Consider the following 16,048-nt stretch of genomic DNA (forward strand, 5'->3'; position numbering starts at 1 on the left):
ATGCAGATTATTAACAAACAGCACAGAGACAGAGGTCCCTGTGAAATCCGTCATACATCATTCTTGCAAGCCAGGACATAAAGATGCTCACCTGCATTCATACACACCCACCAATACACACATGCACACATTTTTATATTTTCCTTTTTTCAAAGTAACAGAGATCAAATGCACACAACGGTATTTAACGAACTAGCATTAGCTCTAACTTGCATGGCATCTTGGGTTCACATCTGGGATTGCGCTAATGATTTGAACATTAAGACAATGAATAATGATGGGCAACTTTTTGGTAGAATATTCATAGGTGATTTTGCATTTATCTGAGACTGGAATTGGCAAGTGGATGGAGTAATGAATTAGAAAGTTGTGTACATTTTTTGTGTAAAAATTTCCATATCTATTACTGAAAAATACTGGCTGTAGTTAGTGGCTTTCTAACTATCATATAATATCGACTCGTGGTCCTTTGACTACATATGACGTCACGGATTATGTTGCTAGCTAGCTTTATACTTATTTAGCTGTGTGTGTTTTTTTTACAATCCACGTTGACATAGAGTTGGTCAGTAAAGGTGCGAGGCCGAAGGCCCGAGCTGCGTCTAACGTCAATCTATTGTTTCCCGCTGTTCCTAAACTGAGCTAGCGCCTACCCAAGCCCCTACCCAATCATAATGCGTGAAGTAGTGATGTCATCTGTAGTCGCAGGACCCCGAGCAGGGCGAGTACACCGGATGTGGGTATTTGTCCTGGTCGCTGCACTAGCGCCTCCTCTGGTCGGTCGGGGCGCCTGTTCGGGGTGGGGGGGGGGGGGCTGGGGCTGGCGGGAATAGCGTGATCCTCCTGTGGCGAGCTACACTGACTGGCTTGTGGAGGGTTGAATCGCCTCTGATGATGGGTGGGCACTTCATCGGCCGATCAGTGGCTGTGAGGAACGGTGGCAGAGGGCGGGACTTCTGCTACTACGGGAAGAAGAAGAACATGGCGGCTAACTAAGGAGGACGGCGAAAGGAAGGAAGACGGCGAAAGTTTGAGTGTGGAGGAGTAGTTGATATTTGATTGTGATAACTAACAAAAGGTTAGTGGCGCTGCAAAACGGACTTGTGCGAGTTCGGGTAGGCTGTCGAGACACAAGGAGACGGACGGCGGCTGCCGTGTCCCGGGCGAACGGACCGTGTTTGCAGTAGGAGCGGCATCATCAGCGAAACTGTTCGGCAAGTTTGGATGGTTCTCCCTCCCGTTTCTCCCGCCTCCCTCCTGTGAGAATTCCCTGCCACTTGGCAGCGCCCGCGTTCCTCATCCAGCGGGACGGACACTGCTGACGGGTTAAATGGGTGGGAATTTACGAACTTTATACGAACCGTGCAGCGGAATGTATTGTAACGTGCATGGATAAGAACACACGCTGACCGCTGGCTCGCGAATCTGACCCTTTAGTCGAGCGGTTAGCGATGTCTCCTGCGGTGCGGGCGATACGGGTTCGCTTCCCGGCCGCGGCAGTTCCTGTGGTTGCGTTGTCCCCCGAATTCGCTACAGTATGATGGCTGTACGATGCCACGGTGAAGTGTGTTGTTGTGGAGTGTTTGTTTTATTGCTGGAAGAGCAGATGGAGCGAGGTTGCAGCCCGGGTTTGATGTAACATTCAAATTCTGGCTTTCAGGGGTAATCAGGGCGTTAGGGTGACATTCACCTTTCTTCTCAACAGCAGAGCAAAGCAGTTTAGCAAGGCATTTCATACTGGACATATGAATAAGGTTATTTTATTGTCCCGGGACACGTAAAAGAAACTCCACCGGTGTGAGAACAGAGTGCATTTATTGATTTGAGTTTATACTGTATGGAAGTGTTTAGAGGCACAATGGAGATTCTTTTTCGTTTTTTTTTCTTCTTCCTGGAAACTAATTGCTGGGTTAAGTCTAAATGGATATGTTATTTTTCCAGTTCACTATTCTATCAGTTCTGTCTCCTAGCTAGAGAAAAAGGGGTGAAAAGCTGTGAGGTGGGTACACGTTCCCTTCAGCTTATACCAGCACACAAAATGCAACACCCCAACACGTGAGCACAGTTTACCCGTTACACTCCCACGCGCTACGTCCTCCTGGCGAAACTCCACCCTGTCAGGTGAAAAGAAGAAGCTGGCGACTCCACGTGTATCGGAGTAGGCATGTGGTAGTCTGCAGCCCTCCCCGGATCGGCAGAGGGGGTGGAACAGTGACCGGGACGGCTCGGAAGAGTGGGGTAATTGGACAGGTACAATTGGGGGAGAAAATAAAAAGGGGGGGGGACTACGATATTTTGAATTCTGTGAAATAAAATGGTGTTAACTTAGCACTAATGAAAGATGACGCAAACTTCCTGTTGGTGCTTGGACACGTGCCCAGTAACATGTGAGTGCTGGCTTGTTTTATTGAGTGACAGTTTGTAGAGTTCCTCAATGGCTTTCTCTTCCACTGCTTCATAATCCAATATCCCCAGTCCCTTGTCAGGGTCCAAAGCATTTCTCATCGAGGGTTGTCAAGACAACCAAACATTGATTGCAGCTCACTGTACCTGTGTGTGTGTGTGTGTGTGTGTGTGTGTGTGTGTGTGTGTGTGTGTGTGTGTGTGTGCATGCATGTGTGTGTGTACATGCATGTGTGTGTGTACATGCATGACTATGTCAGTGTGTTTGTCTTTGTCTGACCGTCTCATTGGTCTGACTGTGTTTGCATGTCTGTGCTCTTGTATGCACGTATGTTTCACAAATACTCAGCACTATTGCGAAAAAACAAATGGCCACAGGAGAAACTAATACTGCTACAAAAACCTGGTACATTTAACGGTGAAATTTAGAGAGATGGATTTGAAGGCCAATTTCTTCTTCTTTTTCTTCTTCCTATTCTTGTACTTTTTTTTCTTCCTGAGCTACAAATACTCCTGAGAGCAGCGAGTTTCTTCAGGAGCCCGCTGTTGTCTAATCAGCATCTCATTGTTTCTGTGCCTGAGGTCTGCAGTATCACACTGTCTCAGCTAACAGCACGCTCTCCTCCCCAGCGGCGGGGCCATGTTTCATATCCAATTGGTTTGATTTTCTCGCCAAAGGAATACAAGATGCATCCTGCCTCACCCCCAGCCCTGTCAAGTGTGGCGGGTTGTCTTTTCACGCGGCGTCGACCCAGCATTCTCCTCATTCATCAACTTATGTATTTGCATTTTCAATTAATTGCCATTGCGTCACGCCCGGCGAATCTGTAAGCAGCCAACAGCTTTGTGTGCCACCCTTAATTGTGATCATTACGCAATGCCAGCCTTTGAGTGTTCCCATGTACACTTGGTTTAATTATGGGAACAAAGTTAAAAGCATTACTCAACAGTCTAATAGACCAGATACTGGAGCTGCTTTCTGTGAGACTCAACAGAATAATGACCGAATGCAGAATTGGTAATTACTCACGATTGTGCTCACTGACTTCTGTAGCTGCATCATTTACGGAGTTGATATGGGCATATTAAAACACACACACACATACACACACACTTCTTTATTGCAACATGCAATTGCATACATGTATGCAACACACATGCTCACACACACACACTTGTTTATTGCATACAGATACGTGCACACATGCTTGCATGCACACACACTCTTGTTTATTGCATAGATACACACACACACGTGCATGCACACATACACACACAATTGTTTATTGCATACAGATACACACACATACACACAAATAGATTTCAATTCTTGTGTAGAAATGGTTTGGTACAAAATAGTAATGTGCTGCAGGGGATGAAAAAGCAATTATTCTATAAGGGGCTCTGTACCTGGGTTTAGAGCCTCGCCTCTAGAGTAAATAGATTGGTCTGTCTGTGTGTGTGTGTTCACTCCACAGATCGTAGACAGGCACACACACACACACACACACACACACACACACACACGCACGTGCACACATATATACACTCAGACACTCTTAGCATGAAAATTCAGTCTTTTGTCTTCCTACAGATTCAGAGCACACATCAAGATGTGGCTGCACACACACACACAGGCGTATGCATACACACAGATGTGCATGCACACACGCACGCACACATGCACACATAGTCACAGACGCTCCCCTCCAATCTTGTATCCTGTCACCCAGATAGCCCCCACGCTCCAGTAATGAAGCTCTGCGTGGAGCATTCACACTCTGCCACCGAGCCAATAACACAAACACTGCAGCAAAGAGCACCCTCTGCTCTTCCATTCGTCCCCCTCTCTCACCCACCTGTCTGCCCCTCTTCTCACTTTGCTCCTCACCTCTCCTCCTCTCTTACATGGTAGAGATAAGAAATACTGGGTTTGGTTGCCATGAAAAGAGCAGGGCCAAATTGGCTTGAGAGAGAGAGGAAGAGAGGGGGAGAGAGAGAGAGCATGGTGAAAAACGAGAGAGGGACAGGAGGGAGCGATTGTGTGCTTGTCAGCGTACTACCGGAGTCACTGATATAAATCTTAATATCCTATTTAAGGCTTTTCTTCATCACGGGCCCTGATTTATTAGCGGGGCTTCCCCTTCAATTTATCAAAATAAACTAAGCTCAGGGCTGCGACTGGCGAGGCAAATTAAAGCAAACAGCAGCATGGGGGAGGGAGGTAGAGGGAACACACACACACGCACTCAAACATGCAAAAATTCAGCCTCTGCACACTCATGTGCATCCTCTACATCACCATCAGGGCCTTTGTGACAGGCAAGGCCAGCTAGTGTAAACGCTGTAGACAGGGAGAGAGAACAGGACAGGAGAGGTATGTGGGGGGGGGGGGTTAAGAGATTGCAGGAAGCTTTGCCTAAAAGGAAGACAAATTTGTTCAAGGGTTTTCACTGTAGCAGTTTGAGGGGGTGAAAACTGAAATCCACTCAATTAGCCGCTAGCGTGTGTGTGTGTGTGTGTGTGTGTGTGTGTGTGTGTGTGTGTGAGTGATAGAGAGAGAGTGAGAGAAAGCGAGTGTGTGTGAGAGAGGAGAGAGAGAGGAGAGAAAGTGAATGAGTGTGTGTGACAGAGGAGAGAAAGCGAGTGTGTGTGTGTTTGTGTGTGTGTGAGAGAGCGAGAGAGGAGAGAAAGCGAGTGAGTGTGTGTGAGAGAGAGAGAGAGAGAGAGAGAGAGAGGGAGAAAGCGAGTGAGTGTGTGACAAAGCGAGTGTGTGTGTGTGTGTGTGTGTGTGTGTGAGAGGGAGAAAGCGAGTGTGTGTGTATAAGAGAGAGAGAGAAAGCGAGTGTGTGTGTGTGAGAGAGAGAGAAAGCGAGTGTGTGTGTGAGAGAGAGAGAGCGAGAAAGCGAGTGTGTGTGTGAGAGAGAGAGAGCGAGAAAGCGAGTGTGTGTGTGAGAGAGAGAGAGCGAGAAAGCGAGTGTGTGTGTGAGAGAGAGAGAGCGAGTGTGTGTGTGAGAGAGAGAGAGAGAGAAAGCGAGTGTGTGTGTGAGAGAGAGAGAGCGAGAAAGCAAGTGTGTGTGTGTGTGTGTGTGTGAGAGAGAGCGAGAAAGCAAGTATGTGTGTGGGGGGGGTGGATGAAGGGAACGCTATGAGAGCGTGCTTTTTTGTTTCTGCATGTGAGTGTACATGTATGTGAACGAGATCGAGAAAGATGGATTGAGAGGATGTGTTCATCAGTTATTAGTTTGACTGACCATGTTTTAGTTTATTTATCCTACATGCTGTGTTGTTTTAATGTATTGTACTTGTGTTCCCTGTGCACACACACCACATGCACACACATGCTTTTGGGCATTGATCTTGTGTGGGAGAGCCAAACTGTTACCTAACATAGACACTATAGAGCTGAAATATAATACCAACGTGTGTGTGTGTGTGCGTGTGTGTGTGTGTGTGTGGGTGCTTCAGACTAGTGTACACCAGCCGACTTTTGCCCCGATTTTAAGAAACCCTGACGGAACTCCGACCAATTTTACAGTCGCAGAATAATCTTGAAAAAAATCATCGCAAAATCCCAAGTCTGTCAGTTATAACAGTCTGTAATGTGAGATGGTCAGAGACGAGATTTTTCTGTCCCACTCCAGTCTGGAAATTGTCGGCGACCTACCGGATCATTTCAAAATGGTTTGATTTTGTCGGGGGTCTGTCGGACATGCAGTGACGCAACTGTTCGCGTGGATTACCAACTTGCCAATGAATGAGTTTACAATAAAACCAAATGCCAACCGCCGTTAAACCCGAGCAAGAAGAATAAACAACCAAAAACATGGCGGGGAAGGAGTGGACGAGACAACAAGAAGAGATGTTGGAGCTGTGGCAGCAACATGACTGCCTTGTTCACGTCGCGGGAGATGTTTACCGCGACAGAGAGGAGAACCATAAAAGGTTGTGCGAGATCACTGATGCCCTTCAACTACCTGGTGAGTTAAAACTATTTCAAACTAACGTTAGGTAATGTTAGCTAGCAAACTATTTTTACATCTTCGCCTAACGTCATCGATAGCTAGCTCATACAACACGAATGTGTAGATTATGGGGGGATTAGCTAGCTTAACTAACATTATGTTGTTTCCATTTAGAGAAAGGTAACTAGCTAGCTAGCTTACCCAAGCAATAACTATCAGTAAGTCTAATATTACATTACATTACAGTCATTTAGCCGCCGCTTTTATCCAAAGCGACTTACAATAAGTGCATTTAATGTAGGAAATCAGTCTAATAGCCCTGACTATGGTAACGTTAGCTGTAAAGACATCTTCGAGGCTACCGGTACATTTGCTACACTGCCTCAAAAAGATGTAGTTTTGTATTCTGACATAAGATAGAATAATGAGCTTTCTAACTTCATATCAGTTCTGTTGTTAAATTTCTCTGACAGTGTAACGTTAACTATAGCCAAGGCAATTTAGATATAGTACCTACACTACCGTTCAAAAGTTTGGGATCACCCAAACAATTTCGTGTTTTCCATGAAAAGTCACACTTATTCACCACCATATGTTGTGAAATGAATAGAAAATAGAGTCAAGACATTGACAAGGTTAGAAATAATGATTTGTATTTGAAATAAGATTTTTTTTTACATCAAACTTTGCTTTCGTCAAAGAATCCTCCATTTGCAGCAATTACAGCATTGCAGACCTTTGGCATTCTAGCTGTTAATTTGTTGAGGTAATCTGGAGAAATTGCACCCCACGCTTCCAGAAGCAGCTCCCACAAGTTGGATTGGTTGGATGGGCACTTCTTTGAGCAGATTGAGTTTCTGGAGCATCACATTTGTGGGGTCAATTAAACGCTCAAAATGGCCAGAAAAAGAGAACTTTCATCTGAAACTCGACAGTCTATTCTTGTTCTTAGAAATGAAGGCTATTCCATGCGAGAAATTGCTAAGAAATTGAAGATTTCCTACACCGGTGTGTACTGCTCCCTTCAGAGGACAGCACAAACAGGCTCTAACAGGTACTATTTAATGAAGATGCCAGTTGGGGACCTGTGAGGCGTCTGTTTCTCAAACTAGAGACTCTAATGTACTTATCTTCTTGCTCAGTTGTGCAACGCGGCCTCCCACTTCTTTTTCTACTCTGGTTAGAGCCTGTTTGTGCTGTCCTCTGAAGGGAGTAGTACACACCGGTGTAGGAAATCTTCAATTTCTTAGCAATTTCTCGCATGGAATAGCCTTCATTTCTAAGAACAAGAATAGACTGTTGAGTTTCAGATGAAAGTTCTCTTTTTCTGGCCATTTTGAGCGTTTAATTGACCCCACAAATGTGATGCTCCAGAAACTCAATCTGCTCAAAGAAGTGCCCATCCAACCAATCCAACTTGTGGGAGCTGCTTCTGGAAGCGTGGGGTGCAATTTCTCCAGATTACCTCAACAAATTAACAGCTAGAATGCCAAAGGTCTGCAATGCTGTAATTGCTGCAAATGGAGGATTCTTTGATGAAAGCAAAGTTTGATGTAAAAAAAATCTTATTTCAAATACAAATCATTATTTCTAACCTTGTCAATGTCTTGACTCTATTTTCTATTCATTTCACAACATATGGTGGTGAATAAGTGTGACTTTTCATGGAAAACACAAAATTGTTTGGGTGATCCCAAACTTTTGAACGGTAGTGTATATCTTCACAGTTTAGCCTGTGTGTGTGTCTCTGTCTGTCTGTCTGTCTGTCTGTCTGTCTGTGAGTGAGTGAGAAAGATAAGCAAAGGAGGTACACTTCATAGCGTACCCCTTTTCTGAAGTAGCGAGCTATGCATTTCCCTACATTTACCTACAAAATCACAGGGGCATGGGTAGTCATTTTGGTCTGTCTCAAAAGAAACAATGTCTGTATTATTGATATACAGTGGCTTGCAAAAGTATTCATACCCCTTGAACTTTTCCACATTTTGTCACGTTACGACCACAAACATAAATATATCTTATTGGAATTTCATGTGAAAGACCAACACAAAGTGGCACACAATTGTGAAGTACAAAGAAAATTATACATGATTTAAAAAAAAATTTACAAATAAAAAACTGAAAAGTGCATTGTGCAAAAGTCTTCAGCCCCCTTTTCTCTGAGTGCAACCAATTGCCTTCAGAAGTTGCCTGATGATTGCTGAATGATCGAATGTTGACCTAATGACTAAATAGAGTCAACCTGTGTGTAATCCAATCTCAGTACAAATACAGCTGTTCTGTGACGGCCTCAGAGGTTTGTTAAGAGAATATTGGGGAGCAAACAGCATCATGAAGTCCAAGGAACACACCAGACAGGTCAGGGATAAAGTTGTGGAGAAGTTTAAAGCAGGGTTAGGCTATAAAAAGATTTCCCAAGCTTTGAACATCTCACGGAGCACTGTTCAATCCATCATCCGGAAATGGAGAGAATATGGCACAACTGCAAACCTACCAAGACACGGCCGTCCACCTAAACTTACAGGCCGAACAAGGAGAGCACTGATCAGAGATGCAGCCAAGAGGCCCATGGTGACTCTGGACGAACTGCAGAGATCCACAGCTCAGGTGGGGGAATCTGTCCACAGGACAACTATTGGTCGTGCACTGCACAAATCTGGCCTTTATGGAAGAGTGGCATGAAGAAAGCCATTGTTAAAAGAAAACCATAAGAAGTCCCGTCTGCAGTTTTCCAGAAGCCATATGGGGGACACAGAAAACATGTGGAAGAAGGTGCTCTGGTCAGATGAGACCAAAATTGAACTTTTTGGCCTAAATGCAAAACGCTATGTGTGGCGGAAAACTAACACTGCACATCACTCTGAACACACCATCCCCACTGCCAAACATGGTGGAGGCAGCATCATGCTCTGGGGGTGCTTCTCTTCAGCAGGGACAGGGAAGATGGTCAGAGTTGATGTGAAGATGGATGGAGCCAAATACAGGGCAATCTTGGAAGAAAACCTGTTGGAGTCTGCAAAAGACTTGAGACTGAGGTGGAGGTTGACCTTCCAGCAGGACAACGACCCTAAACATAAAGCCAGGGCTACAATGGAATGGTTTAAAACAAAACATTTTCATGTGTTAGAATGGCCCAGTCAAAGTCCAGACCTAAATCCAATTGAGAATCTGTGGCAAGATCTGAAAACTGCTGTTCACAAACGCTCTCCATCTAATCTGACTGAGCTTGAGCTGTTTTGCAAAGAAGAATGGGCAAAAATTTCAGTCTAGATGTGCAAAGCTGGTAGAGACATACCCCAAAAGATTTGCAGCTGTAATTGCAGCAAAAGGCGGTTCCACAAAGTATTGACTCAGGTGGGCAGAATATTTTTGCACACCACACTTTTCAGTTTTTTATTTGTAAAAAATTTTTTTAAATCATGTATAATTTTCTTTGTACTTCACAATTGTGTGCCACTTTGTGTTGGTCTTTCACATAAAATTCCAATAGAATATATTTATGTTTGTGGTCATAACGTGACAAAATGTGGAAAAGTTCAAGGGGTATGAATACTTTTGCAAGCCACTGCACATGCCAAAATAATTTACATATGTACCATTTTAATTTCAGTTGCAGAAGTCAAGACCAGGGCTGAGTGTCTTAGAACTCAGTTTTCAAGAGTGATAAAACCCAGGCCAAGTGGGAGTGGTGACAAACCACTGACCTCAAAACAATGCTGGCTGGTGAAACATATGGACTTCCTACGCAGGTTCATGGTCCTTCGTCCATGTGAGACTAACCTGATTGTAAGTATCACCCCACACTTGGAATCCTACAAGCAGCCATTTGAGGCACAGGGGTTTAAGTTGGGTTTGGGGTACAGTCTTGTAGCTTACTCTGGGGTACTGTGCGGTTGTTTTAGATAGGGTTGTAGCTTCGCAAATCCCGGTTGGTCATACGTCTTTTCAATAGCCTCTCTTAGAATCATACACCTTTAGAAAAAATCCCTGTGCTCGCCACAGAAAAGAGATTAGATTTCTCTAGCTTACAAAAAAGGAGAGCTAGTTTGTTTTTCACATCCCTAATCATATTATAGTCTATCTATGCCATTGGTGTAAGTAATGAACATAATGAGTAATGCACATAAGACAATTGATACATTCTCGTTTTTACGCTGTCGCTTGAAGAGGACAGAGATCAGCTGGAGGACACAGTGGCACCACATTCCCCAGACAGCGAAGATGATGTGGACGATGAGACATCAGAGATGTCCGTCTCAACTCTTGATGTAGAAGATACTGACTCTGCTACCATTCCCTCCACTAGAAGAGAGACCACTGCAGCAAAAAGGTAGTAGCAGTAGTAGTTAGGCACGGGAATTGGCAGTGACATGATACGATATTACAGTACAATGACAGTTATTTGCTGATTTTGTATGTATTGTGATGTTGTAAGTATTGCAGTTTGGTAGTAGTAGTAGTAGTAGTAGTAGTAGTAGTGTAAGTACATATACACAGGAGTTCTAACTCTTGCTTTCTTCAGGCCTCTGAAGTGTAAGGCAATGGAGTCCACCATTGAGTTCCAGAAGATGGCTTATCTGAAGCAGATGTCTGCCATTGTAAACTCATGGTTGAGCCAGCCTCATGATTCTGCAGCTACGTTTGGTCAACAGGTGGCATCCGAACTTAGAGCTATAAAAGATCCTGTGACATTGGCGAAGCTGGAAAAAAAACCCATAATGAATCTGATCTATGATACATTAGAGGCAGACCTAAGGAACACCGCGGCACCACCTACCTATACAACACTGTCCACATCCACATATGCACCATACCCATTGTACCGCCACCAACAGTAGCTACCTTGTGTGTAGCCTGAACGTCCACTCAGTTATACTCAAATGCTACATGATGAATGATAATGCTTACATAACTCTTACACAAACACATGCACTCACTCATACTTTGTTGATGTTGTCCTGTCCTAGTTGACATTGATTTTGTGTGTGTGTGTGTGTGTGCGTGTGTGCGTGCGTGTGTGTGTATGTATGTGTGTGTGTATATATATATATATATATATATATATATATATATATATATATATATATATATATATACACTACCGTTCAAAAGTTTGGGATCACCCAAACAATTTCGTGTTTTCCATGAAAAGTCACACTTATTCACCACCATATGTTGTGAAATGAATAGAAAATAGAGTCAAGACATTGACAAGGCTAGAAATAATGATTTGTATTTGAAATAAGATTTTTTTTACATCAAACTTTGCTTTCGTCAAAGAATCCTCCATTTGCAGCAATTACAGCATTGCAGACCTTTGGCATTCTAGCTGTTAATTTGTTGAGGTAATCTGGAGAAATTGCACCCCACGCTTCCAGAAGCAGCTCCCACAAGTTGGATTGGTTGGATGGGCACTTCTTTGAGCAGATTGAGTTTCTGGAGCATCACATTTGTGGGGTCAATTAAACGCTCAAAATGGCCAGAAAAAGAGAACTTTCATCTGAAACTCGACAGTCTATTCTTGTTCTTAGAAATGAAGGCTATTCCATGCGAGAAATTGCTAAGAAATTGAAGATTTCCTACACCGGTGTGTACTACTCCCTTCAGAGGACAGCACAAACAGGCTCTAACAGGTACTATTTAATGAAGATGCCAGTTGGGGACCTGTGAGGCGTCTGTTTCTCAAACTAGAGACTCTAATGTACTTATCTTCTTGCTCAGTTGTGCAACGCGGCCTCCCACTTCTTTTTCTACTCTGGTTAGAGCCTGTTTGTGCTGTCCTCTGAAGGGAGTAGTACACACCGGTGTAGGAAATCTTCAATTTCTTAGCAATTTCTCGCATGGAATAGCCTTCATTTCTAAGAACAAGAATAGACTGTTGAGTTTCAGATGAAAGTTCTCTTTTTCTGGCCATTTTGAGCGTTTAATTGACCCCACAAATGTGATGCTCCAGAAACTCAATCTGCTCAAAGAAGTGCCCATCCAACCAATCCAACTTGTGGGAGCTGCTTCTGGAAGCGTGGGGTGCAATTTCTCCAGATTACCTCAACAAATTAACGGCTAGAATGCCAAAGGTCTGCAATGCTGTAATTGCTGCAAATGGAGGATTCTTTGACGAAAGCAAAGTTTGATGTAAAAAAAATCTTATTTCAAATACAAATCATTATTTCTAACCTTGTCAATGTCTTGACTCTATTTTCTATTCATTTCACAACATATGGTGGTGAATAAGTGTGACTTTTCATGGAAAACACAAAATTGTTTGGGTGATCCCAAACTTTTGAACGGTAGTGTATATATATATATATATACACACACACACACAATGTTCTGTACAACCAACCCATGTTTGCATAAGATGGTGAATTTTATTTATTTATTTATTAGTATTAACTGTTAAATGCCTGTTCCATTTTATGTTGTTGCTTTAATTGTTTTGATACATTACAATCTGTTTTTGTAGTTTTTAATATAATAGTCTTTAAGAATGAATCTGAGATATCTTAGCTTTGGCGCTTTTTATTGCACATTTACAAATGCAAAAAGTACATAAATAAATTTCTCCAAGTCCTTGTCTTAGCTTTTTTTTCACATATTGGAGAGGCTCTAAGGACGTGGTGTTGTGTTGCTGTGAAGCCCACTGAGGCAAACTTGTAATTTGTAATATTGGGCTATACAAATAAAATTGACTTGACTTGACATATTTTATGTGATAATATAAAGGTTATACCATTGCAAGTTTCTAAATGTGCCTTTACATGCATTGAAGTCATTAAATTAATAGCCTGTAGGCCTAATCAATACAATCAAAACAATCCTGTAGATGGCGCCACGTTCCCTCACTATTAATTGTTCACTTGGATGGAGCCACCTTCCCCATTGACTTAGCTTTTAGTGCTTTTTGGGGGTGGTTTTAAAGTAGCCTAGATGTGATTCTCCTGCTACGGAACTTCACCTTCGAGAGAGACAAAATAGTCCCTTAATGTGTTTCGCTGCTGTTTGACACCCTACGTGGGGTTGCATGCTCTTCCTGGTGCCATATCCCGTAGTCCCCCAAAGCCATCTCTCCACAGGCTCCCGGCATGATCCTGTGTTCTGCGTCTTCGCAGTCAGCCAAGGTAGGTGATGCATATGCCTCTGATCTCCAATCCCTCACAAAGTTATGGATGCTTGCAGAGGCCAAGGTTATCATCACCACCTTCTTTGGTTCGAGACAAATTGTGGACCCGAAAACTCTGATCCCATTTGCCATAATCTCCAAGGCATTCTCAACAACCCACCGAACCCTTGAAAAGGGGTAGTTGTACACTCAGTGGTCATGATCCAGATGCCTGAACGGGTATGGCTTCATTAGGTTAGCACGCAAAGGAAAAGCCTCATCTCTGATGAACGTGCAAAACTCAAATGTTGGTGTTGGGCAGAGGCTCTGATGCAGGCACATTCAAAAGGCCTCAATCCATTGCTTTTCTCAAGTCAGATTGAGCAAAAGCACTTGCTTCTGAAGCCCTGCCCTGACTTCCTACACTAACATAAACAAACTTGCAATTAGCGTCCACAACTGCCATCAACAGAACCGAGAACTGTGACTTGTAGTTGTGGAACATGTTGCCTGACTTTGCTGGGGGTTGGATATGTTTCCTGTCAATGGCGCCCAAACAGTTGGGAAACAGCCATTTATTTTGGTAGTCCCCTGGCTATGGCTCTCCAAGCAGCCGCTGATATTGGTGTCTAAAAACAGAAAGCGGCATATAATAACAATAATAATAATAAATCATACTTATATAGTGCTTTTATAACACTCAAAGTTGCTTTACAATAAACGGCAGTGAAACAAGACAACAGATAAATATAACACAGACATACAGGGGTGGAGGGGAAGGAGGGGCTATGAGAGGGAGAAGCGGCAGCCACACACAACACCAGCAATACTCTCCAACTTAAACAGATACAAAAGGGCAAGAAAAAAAACAACAACACTGTAGATGTTGATTTTCTGTAGGGGTATACTCCCGTAGCATATTCTTCCCCCGAGGTAGGCACTAGGCAGTGGCACTATTTAACCCATAGCTAGGGGCTGGTTCGTGAGTATCGGAATATCTACACACCAGTGGGCCTGTGTACCACACGTCTAGGGGCCAGACCACCTCCGAGTCCCTTGTAGTTGAGCCAGGGTCCAAGGTGTACCCATTTACCGTGTGTCGCCACGACGAGGCACTACATAGGGCTTGCTGTTGGAGAAGCTATGTACTGGCAGGGAGAGACTTAGTGCTCGGCTCTCCTGTTTGCATTTCTGCTAGCCAGCAATGAAGGTTGGGAGTGAGACGTGACAGGCACAGAACACTACACCAACACACTAGATGCTTCACAACAACCCAACTTCTTACACAAGAATGTCAGACACACATATACATACATATACATAGCTTAGTAGTTGATTGAGGTGATTTTGGAATGTATTTCAGTGTAAAGGCTCTATTCTGATTCCATGATTGAATATGTATATTTGACTGCTTCCTTTGTTTCTATACTGTTTTAATACCTTCAGAAACTCCTCCTTCATCACTTGGTGTAGTGCTTCACATGTTGTGATGATAATTTTGGACAGAGTTGTGCTACCAATTCTATACTGAAACCTCACTGATTTGAAGGTTGCACCTAAAATGAAAATTTAAACAGAAAATTATTAGATATAGTCATGATACCCCCAGTTACCCTCAGGCAGCAGGCAGCATGTTCTACAACTACAAGTCATGGTTCTCGGTTCTGTTGATGGCAGTTGTGGACGCTAATTATAATTTAGTTTATGTTAATGTAGGAAGTCATGGCAAGGCTTCAGACGCAGGTGTTTTTTGCTCAATCTGATTTGAGAAAAGTAATGGATCGAGGCCTTTTGAATGTGCCTCCATCAGAGCCTCTGCCCAACACCAACATTAGAGTTAGAGTTACGCACATGTTCATCGGAGATGAGGCTTTCCCTTTATGTGGACATACTAAGGAGAGATGCAGGAGCGGAAACTACTGGCAAGCTAGCCAGAATCACCCTCTAGTTGCTAGGTCATCCCACAGCTATAATTAAAGAGGTGAGGTCTCGGTTGAAGGGTCAGGGGTAAGGGGAGAGGCAGGGATAAAAGGTAGACTACCCGAAGGGCGCTTTGCTCTAGTACCTGTAATACACCCTCCTGTCAGTGCTGGGGATCAAACCAGAAGACTCCAGTAGTGGTTGGCCTCTTTAAACTGATGCAGTGATTAAATGTAACTACATAAAGTATACATCAGTGTGGTACACACCTGTGGCCACAAATCTCAGCGTCACAGACAAACGATCCCTGGCACTGATGGCTCTGCGAAACCTAGTGTCCTGCTTGGTGATCAGGGGTGCCACCTTGTCCAGCAGGAATTTAAATTCATCGCAGGTCATGCGGAGTAGTTCCCTAAACCCCATCATGTCATTCTCTTGTTGACAAATGTGCAAAACAGTGGGCTATACTGAATTATACTGAATTCATATAGTTGCTTGAGGGAGAAAATGCTCATTTAACCGTTGTTAAGTATAGGCTAAATTCATTTATTACCAGTAAACAGAGCATAAACATTAAGCTTTGATGAACTGCTGTTTGTCTCTACCATTCTAAAATTTCTTGAAATTTCGTGAGCGGATCAGAACCACTTTTAAGTGCATC

At 43.5% G+C, this 16,048-nt stretch overlaps 1 protein-coding gene across 1 annotated transcript in view; it reads left to right on the forward strand.

Moving 5' to 3' along the window:
- The first annotated feature begins 6,229 nt into the window (after positions 1-6,229).
- tnrc6c2 (trinucleotide repeat containing adaptor 6C2) overlaps positions 6,230-16,048 on the forward strand; it is a 188,651-nt gene continuing 178,832 nt past the window's right edge. Inside the window, exons 1-4 of the mRNA XM_056280539.1 lie at positions 6,230-6,383; positions 10,536-10,698; positions 10,891-10,966; positions 13,418-13,486. Coding sequence (XP_056136514.1) covers positions 6,230-6,383; positions 10,536-10,698; positions 10,891-10,966; positions 13,418-13,486 — 462 coding nt within the window. The remainder of the gene's footprint in view (positions 6,384-10,535; positions 10,699-10,890; positions 10,967-13,417; positions 13,487-16,048) is intronic.

Source organism: Lampris incognitus, chromosome 5 (assembly GCF_029633865.1).
Source record: "Lampris incognitus isolate fLamInc1 chromosome 5, fLamInc1.hap2, whole genome shotgun sequence".
In the NCBI taxonomy this organism is placed as follows: domain Eukaryota; kingdom Metazoa; phylum Chordata; class Actinopteri; order Lampriformes; family Lampridae; genus Lampris; species Lampris incognitus.